This window comes from Ursus arctos, unplaced genomic scaffold, assembly GCF_023065955.2.
Source record: "Ursus arctos isolate Adak ecotype North America unplaced genomic scaffold, UrsArc2.0 scaffold_18, whole genome shotgun sequence".
NCBI classification, from domain to species: Eukaryota; Metazoa; Chordata; class Mammalia; order Carnivora; family Ursidae; genus Ursus; species Ursus arctos.
This window is the reverse complement of record NW_026622852.1, coordinates 30,724,945-30,749,838: the sequence shown is the minus strand read 5'-3', so window position 1 is coordinate 30,749,838 and position 24,894 is coordinate 30,724,945. Positions and strand designations below refer to the sequence as shown.

The window sequence follows — 24,894 nt, the reverse complement described above, 5'->3', positions numbered from 1 at the left end:
TATAAATAATGAGCCTGCCAGTCAAATTACTAGGAGGCTTTGATTTCACAAGAGCTGTCCAAAACATCAGGCTTCACCAGTCAGAGTTGTTAAAAACCTTGGCCACTGGACTTTGAAGAAACTATTTGGTCTCTTCTGGACTCAGTAATGAAAAATCTGCCGTCACTGAGCCCTCTTGGTTACAGGTAGTAATCTCTTCTTTGTGGTTTTACTGTTTTCTCTTTAACCTTTGTGCTGTTGCAGATCAGGTGTGTGCTAATGTAGGTTTGTTGCTACCTGCTTCTGGAGACTTAGCGTCCTCTTTGATCTAAAGACTGGGTGTTTTTCCTTCAGGTCTGGGAAGTGCTGTTACTATTTCTATTTCCTCCCCTGTTGTTTCTCTTCTCTCTGACAGCCTCCTTTAAACGAAGGAAGCTTCTCAGTCTGTCCTCTACCTCTGGCCATCTTCCACTTTACTGTATGTTTTATTTAACTCTATTGAGTTTCAATTTCATCAGCTCTTTTCTTCGCTCTCTTGTGGGTTTTTACTTGGCTTTTTGTCATTTTTGTTTTTGTTTATTGTTTTTGTTTCGGTTTATTGGTATGTAAAGTTCCTGTCAGCTTGTTCTGTTTGTTCTTTAATTCTCTGGTGTGGGAATTCTTCTTTATGTAGGAGAGCAGGTGAGGCTCTGGAGATGGTTTTTCATGGTGTTGAACCAACTCATGGTTTGGATCGTCTACCTTTTCTCTGAGTGCATCTTTTATGAGCGTTCTCTACAGATTATGGAGATGTCCCTATGGGTCGGTTTTACATGTGCATTGTCCTGCCTTCCGACTATACAGAGGGAGCCCAGTTCTAGCTCCCTGCCTCCCACGCCTGGGGCCTGAAGTCTCAGCTTCCAACACTTAGCTGTTGAAAACCCAGCCTTAAAATCCCACATCCAGTTCTGTACCTCTGTTGGGGTATCTTTATATGACTTCTGTAATGGTTTCTGGCACCTGGAGATTTCACCAATTCTGGCTTTTGAGCTTGGCTGTGTATCTTTTTTTTTTTTTTTTTGAAGTATTTTATCTGTATTTCTCTGTGGTTGGAGGAGAAGGGTAGGTTGCTATCATCTGATTGGAATATGTCAGAAGTTTGTGGAGTAATCTGAACTGAAAATTGTATGCAAAATACTGAACTTTCATCACTTTCTTTAGAGTGGTTTTTAGAACTACGGCTTTGAGTTCTGAAACCTCAGTTTCATTGATACCAGTCTTTTTTTTTTTTTAAGATTTTATTTATTTGAGAGGGCGTGTGTGCGCGAGCGAGAGATCAGGAGTGGGGGGGGAGTAGAGGGAGAAGGAGAAGCAGAGTTCTCCTTGAGCTGGAAGCCGGCTGCAGGGCTCCATCCTGGTACCCTGAGATCATGACCTGAACCGAAGGCAGCCGCCTAACCGACTAAGCCACCCAGGCGACCCCCAGTTCTGTCCTTTAAACACTTGTAGAACGAGTACACTTATTTGTGTACATGACAACTCTCAGAAAACCCTAGGAATGGCTCTTCATATGATATTTCTTATATTGCCTGTGGTATCCAGGTCTCTTGCATTTCTTTTTGGCTTGACAGTTTTAATTGTGTGTTTCAAGGTGGAGTTCTAAACTTTATTGATCCGTTCACTATACTTAAATTTAGTATTGTGTAGAATCCATGAGCACTTTTAGCACAGTTTTGGATCAGCAATTTTTGAAATCCACTCAAGTTAAAATAGAAAATGAATATTGGATCATTACAGGGGTTACTTAGAAAACCCAAGGGCTTGGAATTGTGGAAGCAAGAATTGAAACTTGTTAGGAACGTAGTTATCTCTACATTTTCTTCTAGATTGTGTAGTCTTTATCTCTGTGCCTTTGCCTCCTTATTAGCCTTATCTGCAGTCTGTCTTTTTTCTCCTTGCATGTGGCTCTCCTAACTTGGCTGTTCATGAGTCAACAGGCTGAATGAAGTCTTCAAATAAGAGGATCTGGTTGGCTTAGAATGGATTCAGTATCCACCTTTGTTGCAGTTGCTGTATCTGAAGTTGGGGGGGTTGAACAAATTGTAGAAGGACTGCTGCTTCCACATCTGGAGGTAGTCAGGTGCTCTGAAGGATTTGGAGACTAGGAGGATTGTGCACTCCTGATAAAGAATCTGTAACAGACTAAGGTCAGGGCCTTTAGCAGCCAGTGGACTCTTCATTACTCCATTTACTTGACACTCTTCCAGAACGCGGTTATGCTAGTTGCAAGTCCACTTACCTTTACTGTAAAACGTTCTTGTTCCTGCTGTACAACAATACCAATAGGATGACGCTTACTAAAATTTGGATTTATCATTTCTGGCCCTTCATGACCTAGTAATGCAGTAACAGTCCCCTAACTGCCTACTTCTGAAACCCATTTTGGTTCCTTGTGAGTACACCTTTCTCCACCAATCTGCCCTCTTTAAAACATTGAAGAGGCTCAGAATTCAGGTCACAGGCTTAAAGTTTTGTGAAGTTTTGTTGTTTTGTGTGGGTGGTTATTTTTTTAGGCTTTTATTTATCTATTTGAGAGAGAAAGAGCTTACGCACTCTAGAGCAGTGGGAGGGGTAGGGGGAAAGAATCTCAGTCAGACTCCGTGAGCTGAGCATGGAGCCCAATGTGGGGCTCCATCACACAACCCTGAGATCATGGCCTGAGCCGAAACCAAGAGTTGAACACTTAACCAACTGCACCACCTAGGTGCCACTGTTGTTGTTTTTTAAAGTAAACGCTACGCCCAACATGGGGCTTGAACTCAAGACCCTGAGATCGAGTCGCATGCTCTACTGACTGAGCCAGGCACCCCATTTTTTTTCTTTTTATCAGTGGGATATTCTTACTCTTGATTTTTGATGTTGTATAATAGTTGAATAATGTTCTGTGGTAGAGAACAGTGTGCATATATAGATTATTCTGTTCTTTGGTTAATTCTGTATTATATATGATCACCAGGGCTTCAAGAATGTCCTGTTAAGCCCAGGAAAGTGCTGATTGCCAGGCTTCCTAGAACTCGTTAAATTGGGGAGAGCACCTGGTTCTTCAGTGGATTTGCTTAAAATCAGCTCTGATGAAACCCAGTTTTATTAGTTTTGATTTGTGGAGTTTTATCAGAAAACACCATGTTTCTTAAAAAGACATTTTTCAGTTTTAGGAAATATGGAAAGGGTACTTTTTCTGTGTGTGTTGGCTGACTCATTTTTGTCTGTTGTTGTAGGGACAAGCTGTGGGGGGTCTGTGTCTCCATCTTGGCTCTCCTGCCTCGAGTCCTTAGGTTGATGCTGCAGAGCCTGCGGGTGAACAGGGCTGGGCCTGAGGAGCTGCCTATTGTGGGCCAGCTGCTTCGCCTGCTGCTTCAGCATGCACCCCTCAGGACCCATATGCTAACCAATGCCATCCTGGTGCAGCAGATCATCAAGAACATCACGGTAAGAAGTGGGGATCAGGGCTGTGTACTATTAGTACTAGAAAAAATAGTCCTGGTCAGGGCATGGGGGTTGCTCTTGGGAGGCTAGGTCCCCTGTGCATTGACTGACTCCTGGAATTAAGCCACTGTGGTGATTTCCCAGAGCTCCCCCTGATGACTAGCACCTGCCACTTCACCAGGGGGAGGTCTTTGATCCAGAGTCAGTAATAAAAGCCATAAAATATTCAAATTGAATTAAGGTGGCCGGCAGCTTAGTTAGAAGAGGTATACAGGCATCAGAGTCACTCCTACCAGGATTCTGATACAGACTCTATTGATTAACTGTGATAGTTTGGCATGGTTTTTTACCTAGCTGTAAGAATGGCAACTTCATTGAGTTTCGATAACCATAAAATAAGATCATTCAAGTAAAGTTTTTAGTGTAACTGACATTAAGTTCCCAACAAATGTTGGCTGTCATTAAAAAAATTATTTAGCAGGAATAAACTACAACCAATTTCTAGTCACTTAATTCATTGGAGAGTAAGAGGAAGTTAAGATGCTGCACGCTTCAGCCTTGTGTTTCTGTGTTTTCAGGGGCACCTCTATCTAGCATTCCTTCAGTGGTTTTGGTTTGGAAGAGATGGGGGTTTTTTATGTAGGTATTTGGGGCTTTATTAGTTGATATATGTAGTAATACTTCAGAGTAATGGAACTTAACTAGATATATATAACACAGGTTCTTGTTCTGAATTTTCTCAGTAGCCTTCTAGAAGTAATGGAAGAAGAAACAATAATGCAGAAATAGAAGGGAAGAAAAGTCAAGAATTTGGATTATTCTGAGGTTGGATAATCCAGCCCACCTCTGTAAGGACGAGAATGACATTGTCAGTCGGCCTTGTAGAATTATTCTCAGTTGATGTTAGTGCAAAGATTATGAGAGACTGCTATGCCAACTGGAGGAAGTCCAGAGTGTAGGGATTGTTGATGGTGAAGTTTCATTTGTTCCTAGCAGTATTTGAGAGGGAACAGATGAAACCAGAAACTGGGGTACTACTTGTACTTGAGGGTATAACTAGGAATTTTCACTGCCAGTGGTAATGCCCAATTAAGAAATCTCCATTTCCAATAAGATTTCCGATGGTGATTGATAGATAGAAGATGGGGTTGCAGTGGTTCTGAGATCTCGTTTGGGTTTGAAAAATACTGTCAGGTAGCATAACAATTTTGATAAAATTCTCAAATTACTCTTGTTTTTCTCTGCAGACATTGAAAAGTGGAGGAATTCAGGAACAGTGGCTCACAGACTTACATTATTGCTTCAATGTGTACATCACTGGGCATCCCCAGGGGCCCAGTGCACTGAGTACAGTGTATTGACTACAGTAAGAGGCATCGTGGTACCTCCTGTTTGAAATTGTTTATTCACATCTAATTTTGAAGAGAGACTGATGTAATGTTTGTCATTAAAGCTGAACTTTTAAAGAAGTTGTATGAACCTTCCTTTGCACTAAGGTAGGAAAACACAGGCTGGCTTCTTGGACTAGTACATGATACTTGGTTACAGGTGGTTAGTGTGTTTTGCATTTCATAGGAACTAAATATTTACAAAATACAGAGTGATAATATAGTACCTTCTATTATTTACCAAGAAAGTAGCAGAAGCTTTGTGTGGTCTCAGCTCCAGTTCATTAAGACAGCAACAGAAACCAGTTTTTTATTTAGAAACGGTTGCCCTTATCCATCATGACATTCAGCTCACTCTGGAGTCCTATTATATACAGCAGTTTTCTATCCCTCTGTGCGGGAGCGAGATTTCAAGGTGGTGCTACAGTTGTTCGGAGTTTTCCTATACCTAAATGGTACTTGGTTTGATCTAGTTCATTCTTTCAAAAGTACTTTCTACTAATCCATTCTAGTTCTTTTAAAATTACAAGCTATATATAGCAATTTATATTGACCCTTGTACAATGTTGGGGGAGGGTTAGGGGGTGCCGATACCCCCCCAGTCAAAAAATCCACGTATAACATTTGATTCCCCCCAACCTTTACTACTAATAGCATACTGTTGACCAGAAGCCTTACTGATAATCAGTTTACACATATTTTGTTATATGTATTAGTATCTAATTCTTAAAATAAAGCAAGCTAGAGAAAAGAACACATTTGCAGTACTACGGCTGTATTTATCGATACCATATGTATTTATTGGGGGAAAAAAAAACATGTTCATTGGGGGAAAAAAAAACATGTTCAGTGGATCCACACAAACCTGGTTGTTCAAGCAAGGGTCAACTGTATACATTATTTTCATAATTATGAAATAATTACCTACCTTAATTTTTTTTTTTACAGTTTGCTAATTGTGAACATTTTATTGCTTCTTATCTCACTGTCAGGACGGGGTGGCAGTAAGTTTAAGAAAATGGAAGTGACCCCAGAAATATTTGAGCCTAATATGTCCCTGTTTAGGCCTTCTGTCTACACTCCTATAGTAACCTTGCTCTTAAAAATGTGAAAAAGCCTGCAATCACTGGATTGTATTTATGCCAGGTGTTCTTAGAGTTGGAATGTGTGTAGTTTTAGGACAGTTTTCCCTGCCAGTAGGAATGGCATTTTGGCAAGATTGCTCACCTGTACAGGTTAGGCAGAAAATGTAAGTGAAATGGTAAGGCCTGAATTGGTACCTTATGCATGAATGGTCTGGTCTGTAAACCTCCCCAGTTGATTCCTCGGTGGTGTTATACGATTGCTGGTGCCCAGCAAGTGAAACTGCCGTTCACAGGACACGGCAGCAACACACAGCCCTTAGAGGCTAACACGGGAACTGTAAAATATAGGGAATTAACAGAGTACCTATTAATGTCTTATAATTTTTTTTTTTTTTAAGATTTTGACAGAGCACAAGCAGGGGAGTGGGAGAGGGACAATCAGACTCCCCGCTGAGCAGGGACCCTGACTAGGAGCTCAGTCCCAGGACCTGGAGATCATGACTCGAGCAAAAGGCAGACAGATGCTTAACTGACTGAGCCCCAAGATTTATTTATTTTAGAGACAGAGGGAGTGGGGGGGGGGAGGGGCAGAGGGAAAGGGAGAGACTCTCCAGCAGACTCCCCACTGAGTGCGGAGCCCGATGTGGCTCCAGGGGATCATGACCTGAGCCACCCAGGTGCTCCTTGTCTTAACAATCTTAAATGTAAATGCTGGGTCATGATTCTGGTCTAAAATTTAAAACTGATAATGTTGGAATAAGACTGGAGAAAAGTAGTGAAATGAAGAAGATGGCTGCTATGGGACAGGCTCCTCCCCACCCATCTCATCTAGGTTCTTTACCAGGGCCAAAAACCCAGGCCTGTACCAGCTGGCTGGCAGAAATCTCATGTTAGTGCTCACGTTCTGAGTTTTATGTAGACTTTACTGTTAATTATAAATTCTTCTTTCTAGCCATATTGACGGAATTGAAGGTGGACAGCCAGGAAGCCTTGCACAGGCCCAGCGTACCGTGGTCCTTGTAGCACAGGCTGAGAGAGTTTACAAAACAGTGCTGTAGAAGAAGAGAGAGAACATCTGGACACGGTCATTCAGGTGTTATGTGTTCAAGCCACTAAGGCATGAGGATTAAAGTTGTCTCAGATGTAAAAGATAGCAGAGACTTAGAACTCTGCACTAGCTATTCCAGCTACCCCGGACACGGTCTTCCTCCGGAGGTGGTCGAAGCTTTGTTTTGGTTTTTGATTGAGTAGCTGATTGCAGGTTATAAGAAAAATTCTTTGATCTTCCACTGTTCTCAAGGAGGTGTATATACTGCAAGTTGCTCACTGTTAAAAGCAAATATCAGAGAGAGAATCAGGTTATTAATTTTAATACTCATTGCTGGTGAGGAAGAAGTAGATTTAGGTATGGATTATACCAATGGGGCTAGTAAGGTGATGGCCAGTTTGTTGTAGAGACAGGATGACTTATTAGCCTTGAATTTTCCATCATCCTCCCAGATACGTGACATCTCTTAAAGGAAGAACCTTGACTGGAAGGGGACAGATGCTTGAACTGTGACTGGGACCTAGGTCTTCTGTTTGTCTGGAATAACTGGTATAGCTTTCTCTGTGCTTTTAACATACACCACCACCAACTTACATATACATATCCATAGCTTAACTTTCCATAGGCCACACAGGTGGCTATATAGTTCATTGTAGAAAATAGGTTCATTTGAAAACTTAAGGATGATAGTCTGATAGGCATATCAGTCTTGAAATGGATTTTTTTAGGCCTTTTTAAGATGCCACAGTTGGAAAACAATCATGTATTCAAACCTCTCATTTGACAAATGGGGATGCTGAGGCCCCAAATGGTTAAGAGAACTTGTTGAGGCCATATTGCTATCTATTGCTCCTAACTTTCTGTGGAGCAAAGAAACAAACATGAAAGGGGAGTAGTTTAAAAAGTTACAAACATGTCTTACTATTTCTCTCCTGGTTTTATTACTGTTAAAGTTGTTTTATGGTGAACTGATCTGGAATTGTTTTTGGCTGCCTTTACTGTATCAAGTCTTGAGTTACTTGCATACCCTTCTGTAGGTGGGCAGGAATTCTGCATTCACACAAGGGGGTTATTACCAGTAATCACTTGAGCAGTAGTTATTCCATTCATTGGAATGGATTTTTTTAAAGGTAGTTCTTTTATATTTAAAAAGATGGGCCCCCAAATTTAGAAGATCATATGTATTTTTATATACATATATATAAGTGCTCTGATCAGTATTCTGCTATGTTGTGGGTAGTGTGCAGGGGTCGCTGTTGAAGGACTGGAGAGAACAGGGATTGTGGAGTCTTCCAAGTGTATGTGGAGAAACAGTCCAAGGAGGCTATATATATACTTGCGATATCCAGCTGACTTTCTGCTTCCTCTTTAGAGAGGTAAAGGCACTTCTAAAGCCTCTCCTTACATCGGAGGTTGGGAGCAACAATCTTCACTCAAATATTTTAACATGTACTATGTGCCAAATAATTTTCTAAAACTGAACAGGACAGTGAAGAAATCAGAAGATCCTTAACCCTCGGGAATTCTCAAAGCAAAAAAATGAACTAACATTTTTATTCATGGAGAGGACCAAAATTAATGTTCTCCTCTTGGTTCAGTTTGGCATCTGTGATAGCTACACTGCAGAAATCTGTGTGCCCATTTCCATGGAAATTATTTATAGACGTGTTTTCTGTATAAAAACACATACTGGCTCCAGCAAACTAGTTAGCAGCCTTGACAATCAGCCTGATTCGCTAGTTAATGCTTAATGCGGATGGGTGGACCTAACAAAACCTAGTGTTCCAAGTTTAGGGTTAGGAAAAGATTTTCTTCAGTCCTTGTCTGTTTTCAGGCCAGTAAGAATTCTATGTGTAGAACAAACAAGCTATTTATATGAAATCCCAAGAAACCACTAAGTATTTGAATTTGTTTATTTTGCCCTTTAGTTAACCTTTTATGCTTCTAAAGCCCTTCATTTTTAAGATTTCTGATAGTCCTGGATTTTTCTCTTGAGACGGAGTACAGAATAGTCTGATTATCTAAATGCTAATTCTCTGGTAGTTCTATTTGACCACTGTTTTTGAAACTAATTTTCAGTTCATTCAAGTAGAACAAAAGTTTTCTTTTTTACATGGAAACTTTCAAAGGAATCGAGGTCTACAGTTGTAACTACCCTACCCACTACTCCCTGATCAGCCTGCCTATATTACATGAGTTGCCCAACTCTTGTTAAAGATTGGGCAGTAATTACTCTGTCCCCCACCTCCAGGTTTTCTCCACATCAAAAACTAAATGAATGTTAAAGTTCATGCTGACAGTCATTGTTCACCTTCCCAGCTGCACTCTGTTCCTGCAGGACGACTGGATCGGTCAGGGTGGGGGGACTGTGTTGCCACAGCCACCATGAGCAACACTGGATCTGACATTAACTGCTGACAGCACTGAACTTATCACCCAAATTTAATGCTGGTGTGAATGAAGGGGGCCCTGAGTAAAACACTCTTGTCTTATGGCTGAAAAGAAAGTTCCCTGAGCTTCTGTATGGGTGAAATCGTGCACAGTGAAGCCTGAGCAGGACATGTTATTAAATATTAAATGTCCTCCTCACAGGGCCACAAAAGCCAGAATTTGTGATTAAGGAACTTAACTTTGAGAAGGAGATGAAGAACCTTAATGTGAAACCAATATGGAGTAAGAATTCCCCAAGGTATTACTTTGAAGAATGACGGTATTTTCATTTCTCTCTTTATGTGAATAAGTAAAAGTGATCAATAATAGGTACCATTTATTGTCTCTACTGGAGATAGAGAGTTAACAATAACTTGTGGTTGTGAAAATAACTTGCCTGTTATGGAGACATGTTGACTGCAGTAATGATTCCATGAAAAGGGAACGAAAAATGTGCATATCTCAAATCAAATGACCACTGGAAACCCTTGGCAATCTCTGTTCTAATATCTAACACCTTTGGGGATGAAACAAGGCAAATGCTTCCCCACATCATCTTCCCAGTCTGTTTTGCCAGTGCACTGGCTACCTTACCTGAATTGAGACGCAGCACAGAAAGAGCTCTGGAAGATCTTGTGGGATGAGGTACTTTCCCTTCTTGAGAACAACCTGAAATCAGCCAACAGTGACCATTTCTCTCTGACCATGACAGCTATAGCCTAACCAAGTTCTAAATTCCTTATTGAGGTAAAGGCTTGAGCTTGTTGGTATCTGCCAAGATAAATTAGGTATGTACGGTGTGGAAATACCATGTAGGCCAAGGGTAAAGTCCTAAAATTTTGCTGCCTGGGCTGCAGGTCTGTTTCTAAAGGAGCCTTGGCTCAACATTTTTCTTTTGGGGAGCTAGCCAGGCTTGTTCTCTGCTGGGTTTATTTGGATGGACTTTTTCCAGAGCTCAGAATGTTTCCATCTAAAGCAGCTCATCTGCTGAACAAGTATTTACTGTAGTGCATGGGTCTGGGGCATTCCCACAGAAGGGGCAACTCTGTACTGTCTTAGCATAAGAAAGGTCAAAGTGAGGCAGACAGGGTCTTCCTGCTCCCGGAGCCCTCCAAATGGGTAATGTAAGGGGAAGGACCCAAGCAGTGGTCTGGAGGGGTTTAAAGGGTGAGGCTTTCAGTAATGAAGACTAGCAGAAGACCTCTTGGCTGGGAGTCTCTCTGGGTTGAGATGCCAGAATGCATCATGAAACCAATTCTGACCCAGAATTGCTGGAGGGGAGGCATTAAATGGGGGTGCTAAGAATTCTCTTGGTGCCTGGGAATAGAATAAGAAAGTTCCTATCTGAATGGAGGTTTGCCTATTGTAGTTAAATCCCATTTCAATACTGTTGGAACACTCTGGGGGTGTTAACTACAGAGTGCCCAAAGGACAATTACCATAGATTTGCTTGAGTACCAAGTGCCTGGTGGACTTTGTGCCTGAGCTGCCCTTAGATGGACTCTTGGTGGTCCTGGTTACTGCAGTGGTCTTTAGGGGGGTTAGTTCCAGTTCCTTCCTCCAAATTTGGAGCAGCAGTGCCAGGCACTCTCGGTTCCATCTGTCCACATCTCTGGCTCCAAGCTCCTTCATATGCAGAAGGTGGGACAGGCTCTTCCTAAGCTGGTAGCTGGTGGGGTCAAAAGAGGGGAGAGGCTTTAAGATCACAACACTGTGAATCTTAAGTTTCCTTAAGGTTCCTGGAAGCTATAGGAATAATACTTGCTGAACTGGGAGATTCATTTAAGCTCCCATTCCTACTTTGTAGTGGCAGTATGTTTAATGTTGAATTCTTTTTTAAATCATCAAACACGTCCTGAACTAGGAATCCGTTGTCTGCCTTCAGGGTCAGTCGGGCCAATGTGTAAACAAGTAAGTGCAGTATGAGAAGTACTGTGCAAGAATGCGGAGCTAGATGGCATGGGACAATGTGGGACTGGAAATTGGTGGTGGTCTGGTAAGGCTTTACAAGACTGGCGTTTTGCTGGGTTTTAAAGGATGCATAGGAGCTTAACCAGGCAGAGAAGGGTACTATAGGCAGCAGAACTGGCATAAGCAGAGGTGTGGGCATGTGTGCCAGGGAAATCAGTAATGAGATGTGTATAAAGCACTGTGTATCTGGCGAAGGAAGAATGGAAGGCTACGCTACACTGTGGAAGGAGCCAACATTTGTTCAGAGCCTGTTACATATCAGGCATTTTCCTTATGATTAAGCTGAAAATAAGTCCATGAGGCAGACATGAGGTGTCTGGTAAAGGCTGAGTAGATGGGATGTTACCAAGGTGGGAAAATAGGTTGTTCCTGACTTTGCTTCCCCTTACAAGAAAATTAACTCTTCAGAGATAAGACACTCCTGAGAAAGTTCTAGAACATGGGAGTGAGGCTGCAGCCCCTTGCACCACAAGAGACCAGACACACTGCATCAGGACATGAGGAAAAGCTACATGCTGACTGCACTAGCCCCCCACCAGGCTGGTGTAGCACCACACCAAAATGTCTGCCCTGAGCCTTTGTACGGTTCCTCAAACGGGAAAAGAACCTGGAGTGGAATCTAGCTCCCCCATGCTGGTCTCACCCATGAGGATTGCCAGGGAATCTGTAGGGCTTGACCACTGGGGATCTGACTGATGGAGAAGGGAAGGGCTTAAAGCAACCAGCACGTGGAAGTTGGCAGAGCAAGTTCCTACCTGCAGTGCCCAAGTAGTAGTCCCAACCTTAAATTTTGCTTATCTGCAGAGCCAAAACAGAGGGGTAGTCTGACCAGGGAACACAGCAGGGTGCCTGATTGTGGCCCTCAAAGGAGCCCTGTCACCCTTGCAGTCTGGTCTGCTTCAGCTCAGGCAGGGGAGCTGAGGCATAGCCTGGCCCACACGTGAGTGTAGCTTCTGGCCCTGCCTGATCAAAGCCTGGCCAGAACATCTGGAAGCTGCATAGCCCTGCAACACTCAAGCAGGGAGGTGCAGCAGGCAGAGGTGATTATTTGCAAAGCAAAGGTAGTGGCCCTGTATAGCCAGGGAGTTTGGGATACAGGTCAGCTTGAGTCAACCACATAGAGCTTTTAGGCCTTTGAGCCAGTTCTCCAGCTCTGCATGGGCAGGGAAGGTAATTTGTAGCCCTAGCCATTGCTGAATACACCCTTCAGCCCATCTGACCAGGAAGCCTAGCCAAAGCACACAGGAAGCTATGTGGCCCATCTAACAGCCCTTCTTACAGTGGCACTTAAGTAGAAAGCACAGCCTGCCTCTATCCATGTCTGCAGAGCAAAACTGGTGGCCCCATCCGGCCAGGGAATTCAATGTATAATCTTGTCTGATTGAGTCCCCGAACAAGCTGTGCAGGCCTTGGGGCCTGTCCTGCTGCCCTGCCAGTTCAGGGAAGTGAATTCATAGTCCCGCCTACTGTTAAGTCTAGTACGCAGCCAGCCAACCATCTAGTAAGCCTGACCAGAAACCCCAGGCAACTGCAGAGCCCACCCTAAAGCCTCACTTGGGCAGAGAACCAACCCAGCAGTCCTATCTAACTGCTCTCAAGCAGTAGTACACACTCAAGAGATTCCCTTGCCCCAAAATAGACTGCTCTAATAGCAAGTTCCACCTGCCTAAGGATGTTACTAGTAGACATGTCCAGAAACCCAAACTGAGCTGCCTGGGAAGAACTGTCTTGGCTAAAGCAAACCTGTAAAGTCTGGAAGAGAAGACCACTTAGCAACATCTAGAATCAATCACAAAATATCAGGTAAACGTGACACTGCCAAAGGAAACTAATAAAACTCTGATAACCCTAAATAAAGATCTATGAATTGTTATGCAAAAAATTCAGAACCCCCTTAAAGAAGTTCAGTGAACTACAAGAAGACACAACCAAATGAAATTGGCAACTTCCATAAGACTATAAATGCATTTCTCAAAAACTTTTCAGGCCTGGAAAGAATAGGATGATATATTCAAAATATGAAAGGAAAAAACTCAAGAATTCTATAGCTGTCTTTCAGAAATAAGGAGAGATAAAGAACAAGCTAAAAGAATCCACGATCACTAGACCTTCCTTTTAAGAAATGCTAAAGGGAATTGAGTGGAAGTAAAAGGATGCTAGTTAGTATCATAAATAAGAGGGTAGCATGAAACTCTCTGGTAATGGTAAACATGTCAAAATTAGAATCTGTAATATAATGGTTGTGCATAATGTACTTCAACTCTAGTGTAAACATTTAAAAACTTAGGGGCGCTTGGGTCACACAGTTGGTTAAGTGTCCAACTCTTGGTTTTGACCTAGGTCACAACCTCAGGGTCATGAGATTGAACCCTGCCTCGGGCTCTGTGCTCAGTGCAGAGTCTGCTTAAGACTATCTCCCTCTCCCTCTGCCGCCCCCATCCCGCACTAAAATAAATAAAATTTTTTGAGAAGTTTAAAAACTTAGTAAAAATACAACTACAGTAGTCTGTTATTGGATATACAATATAAAAAATATGTAAACTTCATCAATAAGCTAAGGTGTTTAGGAGTGCTATTGAAGTTAAGTTGTTATCGGTTTAGGGTGTTATAACTAGAAGATATTTTGTAACCACAAGGGAAAAACCTCTGCTAATTATACAAAAGAATAAAGAAGTCAAAGCATAGAGATTCCAAAAGACATCAGAACACACACGACAGGATAAGAAACAAGGTAAAACAGTTCTATAAGATAGCCAGAAAACAATGAACAAAATTGCAATAGTTAAGTCCTTATCAATAATTACTTCAAATGTAAATGAATTAAATCCTCCAAAAGACGCAGAATGGGTGAATGGATTAAAAAAAAAAAGGTCCAATGATATGCTGCCTATAAGAGACCCAGTTTAGTCTTAGAGACATGCACAGACAGAGTGAAGGGATGGAAAAAGATATTTCAAGCAAATGGTAACAAAAAAGCACAGGTAGCTCTATCAGAACAGACTTTAAAAATAGTAAAAAGAGACAAAGAAGGCCATTATATAATGATAATAAGGTCGATCCATCAAGAAGATATATTTGTAAATATTTGTGTGCCCAGTGTTGGAGCACCTAAATATATAAAAGCAAAAACTGACAGCTAACGGCAGAAATAAACAACAATGATAGCTGAGAACTTTAATACCCCATACTCAAAAATGGATAGATCATTCCAGATAGAGCATCATAAAGAAAAAGTATTTGAGTAACACTATAGATCAATTTGACCTGACAGACATATAGAACATTACATCCAACAACAGAATAGACATTCTTCTCAAGTACACATAGGGCATTTTCTAGGAGAGACCATATCTTAGGTCTCAAAACAAGTGTTGGCAAATTCAAGAAGACTCTAACCATACCAAGTATCTTCTTTGACTACAGGTGTATGAAACTAGAAATCAGGAGGAGGAAAACTAGTACATGGAAATTAACATTTTTCAGAGCAACCAATGGACCAAAGAAGAAATCAAAGGGAAAACAAAGTATCTTGCAGCAAACAAAAAATGGAAATGCAACACACCAAAACTTACGGAATGCAGCAACAATTTTTAAGAGGGAACTTCATAGCAATAAATGCCTATGTTAGGAAGCAAGAAAGATCTCAAATAGATAACCTACCCTATACTTTAATAAAGTAGGAAAAGAACAAACAGCCCAAAGTGACAGAAAGAAGGAAATAAAGATTGGAGCAGAAATAAATGAAATAGCAGGAAGACAGTAGAGAAGATTATCAAAACTGAGAGTTGATTTTTTGAAAAAAAAAATGTTGACAAACCTTCAGCTAGACTAACCAAGGAAAGAAGAGATTGATGCAAATCAACAAAATTATGATGAAAAAGGAGACATTACAACTGATACCATAGAAAGGCAATGGACCATAAGACTACTGTGAACAACTATACAACAAACTGGACAACCTAGAAGAAATGGAAGTTACTAGAAACATACGACCTACTCACACTGAGTCAAGAAGAAATAGAAAATGCGAATAGACCAATTACTAGTAAGGAGATTGAATCAGTAATCAAAAACCTCCCAATGAAGAAAAGCCCAGGACCAGATGGCTGGTGAATTTTACCAAACATTTAAAGAAGAATTAATGCTGGGGCACCTGCTGGCCTAGTCAGTAGAGCATGTTATTCTCCATCTTGGGGTTGTAGGTTTAAGCTCCATGTTGGGTGTAAAGGTTGCTTAAAAATAAAATCTTAAAAAAAAAAAAAGAATTAATGCCAATCCACTTAAAACCCTTCCCAAAGAAAAAGAGTAGGGAACACTCCCAAATTCCTTTTATGAGGCCAGCATTACCCTGATACCAAAGACCAAAGGACACTACAAGGCAATACTCTTAATGAATATAGATGCAAAAGTTCTCAATAAAATAGCAGGAACTGAGTTCACTGGCACATTAAAAGGATCATTCACCCTGATCAAGTGGGATCTACCCCTGAAATGAAAAGATAGTTCAACATACATAAAATCAATCAAAGTGCTACATCACATGAATTGCATGAAAGAAAAACATGATTATCTCAATAGAAGCAGAAAAAGCATTTTACAAAATTTAACATCTGGTTCATGATAAAGACTTAAGAAATTAGGTACAGAAGTAATATACCTCAACATAATAAAGGTCACATATGACAAGTCCACAGTTAACGTCAAACTCAATGGTGAAAAGTTGGAAACTTTTCCTCTGAGATTAGGAAGGGGACAGGGGTGTCCACTCAACTCCTATTCAACACAGTACTGGAAATCCTAGCTAGAGCAATAAGCAAGAGAAAGAAAAGACATCACATAAGGAAAGGAAGTTAATCTATCTCTATTTACAGATGATTTTATATATATAAAAACTTAGGGACTCCACCAGAAGCTGTTAGATCTAATCAACAAATTCAGTGAAGTTGTAGGATACAAAATTAACATACAAAAATAAGTGGTATTTCTATACACTAACAACAAATTATCTGAAAAAGTAATAAAACGATCCCATTTATAATAGCATCAAAAACAGTAAAATAGGAATAAATTCAACTAAAGAGATGAAAGATCTCTACACTGAAAACTCCAAAACACTGATGAAATAAACTGAAGACAAAAATAAGTGGAAAGTTACTGTGTGTTCTTGGATTGGAAGAATATTATTAAAACATCCACAGAAACCAAAGCCATCTATAAATTCACTGCAATCCCTATCAAGATTCCAATGGCATTTTTTTTTACAGAAGTAGAAAAAAACAATTCTAAAATTTATATGGAACTATAAAAGACCCCAAGTAGCCAAAGCAATCCTGAGAAAGAAGAACAAAGGGAGAAGCATCATACTTCCTGATTTCAAGCTATATTATAAGGTTACAATAATCAAAACAGTATGGCACCCACATAAAAACAGATGCCTGGACTAATGAAAGAGAATTAAGAGCCCAGAAATAAACCCATGCATATAAGGTCAACTATATTTGACAAGGGAGCCAAGCATACTCAATGGAGAAAAAGACAATTGCTTAATAGATGGTGCTGGAAGAATTGGATATTCACATGCAAAAGAGTGAACCTAGGCCCTTATCTTAGACCACTGACAAAAATTAACTAGAAATGGGTTAAAAAGACGTAAATGTGAGACCAGAAATTCCTAAAAGAAAACTCAGGAAAAAAGCTCCCTAACAGATATCTTGCCAATGATATTTTGGATTTGACACTAAAAGCACAAACAACAAAACAAGCAGAACTACAAAGTAAGAAGCTTAAGCACAGCGAAATAAATGATCAACAAAATGAAAATAATCTGTGGACTGGGAAAAATATTTACAAATCATATATCCGATAAGAGGTTATTATCTAAAACAATAACTCCTACAACTTAACTAGTAAAAAAAAAAAATCCCAACTAATCCATTGAAAAAATGGGCAAAGGACCTGAACAGACATTTTTCCAAAGAAGATACCTGAATAGCTAACAGGTACATGAGAAGGTGCTCAACATCATTAATCCTAGCGGAAATTCAAATCAAAACCACAATGAGAGATCACATCCTGCCTGGTAGGATGGCAATTATCAGAGGACGAGATAACAAATGTTGGCAAGATGTGCAGAAAACGGAACCCAGAACCCTTGTGCTCTGTTAGTGGAATAAATTGGTTTGGCCACTATGGAAACTGAATTTTTCTCAAAAAATTAAAAATAGAACTACATATGACCCATTAATTCCACTTCTGGGGTTATAGAGTGAAGAAAATGAAAAACTACGTTGAGATATCTGCATCCCCATGTTCACTGTAGCACTATTTGCAATAGCCAAGACATGGAAAATCCTAAGTGTCCATCCATGGATGAATGAAAAAGTAATTGTATATATACAATAGCCATAAAGAAGAAGGAAATCCTGCCATTTGTGACAACATGGATGGATCTTGAGGGCAGTATGCTAAGTGAAAAAAGCCAGAGAAAGATAAATACTATGAGATTTCACTTACATGCGGAATCTTAGAAAAAAAAAAAAAAAAGATCAGATTTGTGGTTAGCAGAGGTAGGGGGTGAGGGGAGGAGGAATTGGGTGATGGTGATCAAAACATACAAACTTCCAGTTACGAGATAAGTAAGTACTGGGGATATAATGTACAACATGGTGGCTATAGCTAACATTGCTTTATAGTATATATAAAAGTTGTTGAGAGCATCCTAAGTGTTCTCATCACAAGGAAAAAAAACAATTTTTCCCCTGCTTCTTTTTAATATCTACAGGAGATGAGGGATCCTAACTAAACTTATTGTAATCATTTCATATGAATCATATATGCAAGTCAAGTCATTATGCTGTGCCCTTAAACTTATACAAGGCTATATGTCAATTACATCTCAGTGAAACTGGTGGGGAGAAAGGCTGAGAAACTTGCAGAAGGTCTCACCGCTAGAGCCAGGAGAGGCCAACATTCAAACGCGGTGCTGTCTCGCCCAACGGCCAAATCCTGCTAAGGACTTTGATCTGTACTGTGTACTTGGTGATCTGCTGAGGTTTTTTAAAAAGGGTGGCAAAAATGGGGCACATGGGTGGCTCAGTTGGTTGTGTCCAGCTCTTGATTCAGGCTCAGGTCATGATCTTAGGGTTGTGAGACTGAGCCCCATGTTGGGCTCTGTGCTCAGTGTGGAGTCTGCTTAGGACTCTCTCTCCCTCTGCCCCTCTCCCCCGTGCACGGGCACTCTTTCTAAAATAAATAAATGTCTTTAAAAAAGGGGGGTGGCAAAAGTAAGGGCTGTATTTTACCAAGTTCATTCTGTTGGAGGGTGGGGCCTGGGTTGGGAGAGAGGGGAGGGGCATGGGGATGACCGCTGTCTTTACATCTGGCGTTTATTTGATGGTGTCGATCCCACATGCTCTCCTAAACTTCTTATTGAACACAGCTGTTCTGGAGCCTTCCTAGGAAAGCTGCATCAGTGTTCTTTATCTGGTTAGTAGCTGATTAATTACTAGTGAGCCTAAAGGCGCTGCAGAGACAGGCCCTATGCCTGATTTTGCAATACACCAAATGAGAAATGATGTCTTCCTAAAGTCTGCTAAAAAATCTTGTGATGCTAGGTGCAGCCCTTCTCTCTTGCCCTCAAGGCTGATTTCACTCAAACTGCATAATTCTTCTTTTTCCTGTAGCATGCCAAACCATGGCATCTCCCTACTAGAATATATATCACATTTCCAAGAAGCCAACTCTGGAGAAAAGCTGGAGATACGGGCAGCACTGCTCCATAGTTCAGCTGCTTTGGTTTGTGACGCCAAGCATCTTCCACACCCTTCTCGCTGCGGGCAGAAAACTCACTGGGAAGCCCACGTGTTGGCTTTCAGCGGGTACAGCTTCCACCCAATCAGTGCTGGTATGCAGACTTCTGTGTCCAGATGACAGGTTGGTCCCAGGGCTCAGGGGAATAGCCTCCGTTCTGCCATCCTCAAGGAAAACAGCACTCCTGGTTTGCTGGGAGCCCTAAGATGCCCAGTCACCCCGTTCAGGCCAGGGCTCACAGCTCTTCTTACGGTCCAGCCCATCCTTGCTAATTCACCTTCCAAGACTCACACCGTAAGCCTCAGCCTCAGTGACTGTCCTCAGGGTCCACGGTTCCCTCTGCTCGCCCTGTCCTTGCGCATTTCCCAGTCGGCCTGTCTCTGTCCTCAGCACGTCCCCTAACGACAGGCTGCCTCTGCGGAGCAGTTATGTGCCAAACCTGTTCCCTACCCCCCTCGCTGCTCCCTGGCTTTGGTGTCAGACACCACACACTGTCCCAGGACACCGCCTTGGGCTCCTGGCCTTAAAGTGGAGGATGCATGAGGCTATATAACAGAATCAGTAAGAGCGTTTTTAGTGTCACCAGACATGCAACTTCCCACAACGTGCAGTATCCCACAGTCCCTCTGGGAGTCAACGTCCCAGGTCTCGGAACGGCACAGTGGTGCAGCCAGAGGGCTGTGTAATTGCCTCCCCAGCTGGGCACACAGACTGTGAGCCCAGTGTTCTCGGGGATGACTGAAGGCTCATTTGCTGCTCTGGACACTTATGGACAGGACCTGTCAGCTTCTGACTCTTCAAAGGAGGCAAAGAATAGTTTGATGGGAAGGCATTTCAGCTAGGGAGCAGCTGTGGGGCCTGATGGGGCAAATCTTGCTGGCTTGTTGAGGTCCCAGGTTTCAGCCGAAATACTTAAAAAGTTCCTCTGGGACGGTAGCCAGTGCACGTCTGGCATAACTCCCCAAGGAGGGGGAGCAAGGACCGCTCCCATCTGTGGCTCCAGAGGCAGACTACCTCTGCCCCAAGCCCGCCCTGGCACCTCGTAGCTCTGTAACCGTGGTGGGTTTATTAACCTCTCTGTGCTTCAGCTTCCTCCTCCGTGAAATGGGGACAAGCACAGTATCTACCTCATAGGGTCACTGCGAGGATTAAATCAGCACAGGCAAAACTACTTAGAACAGCACCCGGCACAAGCACCTCATCAACGCTGACGACTAGTATCTGCGACAGTAGTAACAACATCCCCCGTCACATTACCTTGACCCGTGTGAGCGCCATCCATGCAGCTCCTGCTCCGGCCCGTTCTGAGGTGACGGGCAGGAGGCCTGCCTCCGCCACCATGACTCTGAGCACAGCACGCGCTACCTTGATGAGAACGTATGGGAAGGGCCCCTGAGTCGGAGCTTCAAGTGCCCCATCTGTACCACTCGGACAAGTCGTTTTTCTTGAGACACTCCGCTCGCCTGAGGAACGGGGACGCGGATCCCTGTGATGACAGATTCCCAGGGTGGCTGGGAGAGCAAGGGGGGTCGGCGGGGAGATGACTTTCTAAGGCCGCGGCTTGAACAGACCCGAGGACGGACTGCAGCAGAGGCCGTGGCCGCGTGGAGCAGATCGCCTGGCTCCCAGCCAGGCAGTCCTTGGCACCATAGTCCCCAAGGCCTCTCCCTGGATCTCCCGAGAACCTCTCCCACTCTCTCCTCTCTCTGCCAACAGCAGGGGCTCTCTGGCCCTTTTATCTCCTGACAGGGGTGTTGACATGTGGCACACCTGTGCTCGCAGTGATTTGCTTGCTTTGTTCCCGCATCGACCTTCCTCTCTCTGGAGATGGAGGCCACCTGAGCCCCACCTGTGGGCAGTGGCTCCAGCCCTCCTGCAGACACTGGTCATGACTAAGGCCTCATCTAGATTTAGGCCCTAGTGGGGCCTGCAGATGAAGGAGATTATGAAATATGTGAAAAACTTGCAGCAAAGGACTCCTCCAGCCCTCCCATGATGACTCCCTGGAGGAATCTGTCTCCGTATGTCAGGACGCCTCCACCACTACTCCTAGCACCTACCCCACACTCCCAGCGTGGCAGGTGCTTTTGCAGGGTTTTGTAATCTGTGTCAGCCACTTAATCCACTGTGACCAGGCCCTGGCTTAGGTACTCGGGCTATGACTAATTCCTGGGTAGTAAAGACATAAAAAGAAAAAGAAAATATCTTACATGTGTGGTGCTTTAAGAATTTACAAAGTGCACATGATTTCATTCTAGCATCCTGCCCTCCAAACAGGACAGGACAGCAATTACAAAAGCCTGTTTTACAGATGAGAAAACTGAAGGTCAGGGAGGCCACGTGATCTGCAAAGATCAGTTACCTTGTCAGACACCTGAAACTCAGGCTTCCTGGTTACAAACTGAGGCTCTTTTCCTTTACATCAGGCTGTCCTGGGTGCTTCCTAACTTTCTTGGCAAAACCATCTTCCAAGTAGCTTATCCAATGTAACTTACAGGGACCTATACATGAGTGAATTTTTGGGGCACGCTCAGTAAAATTGGACTTGTCATGCCAGCACATGGAACTCACTAGAAGGAGAGAGCACAGGGCGTGTCCGTTAGGACATTAGGAGTATCAGGACAACCACAGACCCAGAGGAGCCATGGCACCTCCGTCTCCTACCTTCTCCAGGCCCGCTGGATGACCGCCGCCGCCTTGTTCTTTCTGCGAAACAGCTCTTTCCTATTTCTTTCTTTCTGGATTATCTGCAGCCGCAGCTCTACGGGGAGAAGGTCAATATTCACACTCTGCCCAGAGAGGGGACCAGGTGCTGGATCAGTTTCCTTGGATGTCTGAGTGTCCTCAGACAGGGCAGATGTTCCCGACTTCCTGACTCCTGACCTCGACACCTCTGTGTTCTGTGGCAAGTCTGAGTCGATCCCTCCTGTGAGCTTGTCCTGTGTCATTTTGTTTCTTGGTGTTCGATGGTGGAGAGGATTCTGCCCAGCATGGACCACCTCCCCCTTGGCACTGCCAGGCCGGCTGGAACCAGCTGGGGAGTGCCTTCCTCCTCGGAGCTCTTGAACGCGTCTTTTCTGGGAGGCACATTTGGCCTTGGGTGCTGTGTCCTGCCGCCTGCTGGGTTTCCGGTGGCCATCCTGCTGTGGAAGGCTTGCAGCTGCCCAGCTGGGGTCCTCTCCTTCCTCATCAGGCCCAGCCACCCTGACACAGGGAGGCTGCTTCCAGAAGCCTTTCCCCTTGTCACACCGCGGCTCACCAACTGTCTCACCTCGGGACTTCTCAACAGAGGAGACTCCTGGATGTCTGTTTCCACCATTGCCTTCACTGGGGCTGAAGTGGACACAGGCAGATCGGCCTTTAGACTGTTCTCTGGATGATTCTTGGGGAGACAGGGAAAAAGGGAAAGAATGTTTACTGTCCCAAACTGCCTAGTAGGGCAGTTCTGCTCATTTGTTCACATAAAATACTCAGACTTGTCCTGTAGTATCACCATGATAGTAGTGATTCTAATTAGGAAAAAAACAAAACAAAACTGTTTAGCTTCTATTTCTAGCAATGGAATGTTAGGTAACCTGAAAGCCTTCCCACGACAATGCTGACTAAAATATAATAAACATTCTTTTACAAGCACCATAGTGTCTTCAAGAAAATAAAAGAAATCCAACAACAAAGGGGAGGCCAAAAACAAAGAGAAAACTGAAAATCAGGGTGTTAAGTGTGTGAGCTGATCCAGCAACCGTCTGGGCAGGTAATAGTGATGGAATGGGCAACAGTTGGTCTTACGAAATATCTGGCTGTGTTTTAATATCCAGATAAGGACAGAAAACAAGGTCTTGCAGGCAGAAAGTTAGTTAAAACCAAGACCTTGCATGAAGCCAGGACTCTTAAGGGGGTATATCCTTTGGGAAATGGTAGTCCAGATTAAAAAAAAAAAATCTAATTGCCAGCACTGGGAAACAACACGAAAATTTGTCTTAGCCTGGGTTCTGGATGGGGGGGGGGGGAGAGTCTCCCTTGAGAATTTGAAACCCAAGTCCTGTGCCTCACGTGGGTTTCATATTCATTTATTCTCAACCCATAGGAAAAATTAATATAAAAACCAGTCTCAGGATGGGGGCACAGGATGCTTCATTGAAGCAAACAGTGTTCCTTTGACATGGCATTCCCTCAACTCAGGCCACACAGAGGGGTCCTTTGGAACATGACTTCCCCATCCAAACTAATAAAACGCATGAGGTAACAATCTACTGTGAACGAGTTAACAGACACGACAGCACTATTAGATCAACAAGACCTCAGCTAACAGAAGAGTGTACACACGCACACACACGCACATGAACTGATTAAACAAAAGAATTCAAAAATATGGGGAAAGAATAGACAGATTTGAAAAAGAACTGAACTAAACACAACCTCTAAAATGAAACATTTTATTTTTAAAGATTTTTATTTATTTATCTGCCAGAGAGAGAGAGCGTGTGTGGACAAGCAGGGAGAGTGGCAGGAAGAGGAAAAGCAGGTTCTCTGTGGAGCAGGGAGCCCAATGTGGGACTCAATCCCAGGATCCTGGGATCACGACCTGGGCCAAAAGCAGACGCTCAACTGACTGAGCCACCCAGGCATCCCTAAAATGAAACATTTTAGACTCATTTTAAAAAGCAATGAAGGAACTTCTGCTTCCGTAATGGCAGAATTGAGGCATACTGGGGACCACTGAGGACAATAGAAAAGCCAAAGAAAATATTACAAACCAGCTGTCTGAAGGCATCAAAGAGCTAACAAGACAGAAAAAATATGGGGCCAAGATGCAGAGGAATCAGGTAACCAACAGAGATGAACAAGGCATTTGGGGTCATACATTCCTAGGAGAATTGAATCATCCCCTCAAGGTTTGGAGGACAGAACCTGGAGTCTAAGACCTGCCAAGAAGCATTCTTTGGTCCTGGAACCCGGGAGGGCTGTATCTTAGGAGAAAAGGTGAACTCGTACTAAACTGACCCTTCTAGGGACTGAGTGCAGCTTTACATCATTTCAGTATTGGAAACTGGATTAAGGTTTGGCTTGCTCAGACTTGAATTGCTCATGCTTCTGAATGTCTGCAAGAAGCCGACGTAAATCCTTTCTGGAGGAATTACTATCATCCTAGGTCTCAAGTTATTTCTATAAATTTTTATACTAAATGTCTGCCACTCAATGAAAAATATGCAGGCAGATAAGGAGACAAGACAATATTCAAGGAGTGGGGGAGGCAATAAAACAGACACACCGGTTACCCAGATAATGTGTTTTCAGAAACAGATTTTCAAATAACCATTTCACAGGGCAAAAAACTAAACTATGCTACTCTTTATGTAAGACAAAGGGGAAAAAAGGAAATATACTTGTATCTGCTCATTTGTATGAAAGAAATATAGAAAGGATAAACCAGAAACCAAAGAGATTGCGTACCTACTGTGATGGGGCAGGAAAAAGGGCAGAAAGAGGGAAATGGGACTGGGTGGTGGGGGTGAGGGGGAGCAATACTTCTTTGTGTGTATCTTCTTGTATAATTCTGACTCTTGGAACCATTCTGATGTTTCACATACACCACTGAAGCCCCAGTTAATTAAACAACAAGGTACCGCTACTCACCTATCAGAATGGTGGAAACGCAAGGACACCGACAACGCCAAAGGCTGATGGGGGTGAAGGGCAACAGGAACGCTCGTTCGCTGCT

At 42.9% G+C, this 24,894-nt stretch overlaps 2 protein-coding genes across 5 annotated transcripts in view; one reads left to right on the top strand and one right to left on the bottom strand.

Moving 5' to 3' along the window:
- Window positions 1–4,910, top strand: part of TEX10 (testis expressed 10) — a 57,963-nt gene extending 53,053 nt beyond the window's left edge. For both annotated transcript variants that reach the window (XM_026506134.4, XM_057313624.1), the window contains 2 exons: window positions 3,237–3,447; window positions 4,692–4,910. In XM_026506134.4, coding sequence (XP_026361919.2) covers window positions 3,237–3,447; window positions 4,692–4,805 — 325 coding nt within the window. In that variant the 3' untranslated portion in view covers window positions 4,806–4,910. The remainder of the gene's footprint in view (window positions 1–3,236; window positions 3,448–4,691) is intronic.
- Window positions 4,911–5,606: 696 nt separating this feature from the next.
- INVS (inversin) overlaps window positions 5,607–24,894 on the bottom strand; it is a 148,473-nt gene continuing 129,185 nt past the window's right edge. For all 3 annotated transcript variants that reach the window (XM_026506130.4, XM_057313622.1, XM_057313623.1), the window contains 4 exons: window positions 21,840–22,557; window positions 10,835–11,064; window positions 9,990–10,064; window positions 5,607–7,243 (listed from right to left, as the gene is read on the bottom strand). In XM_026506130.4, coding sequence (XP_026361915.2) covers window positions 7,092–7,243; window positions 9,990–10,064; window positions 10,835–11,064; window positions 21,840–22,557 — 1,175 coding nt within the window. In that variant the 3' untranslated portion in view covers window positions 5,607–7,091. The remainder of the gene's footprint in view (window positions 7,244–9,989; window positions 10,065–10,834; window positions 11,065–21,839; window positions 22,558–24,894) is intronic.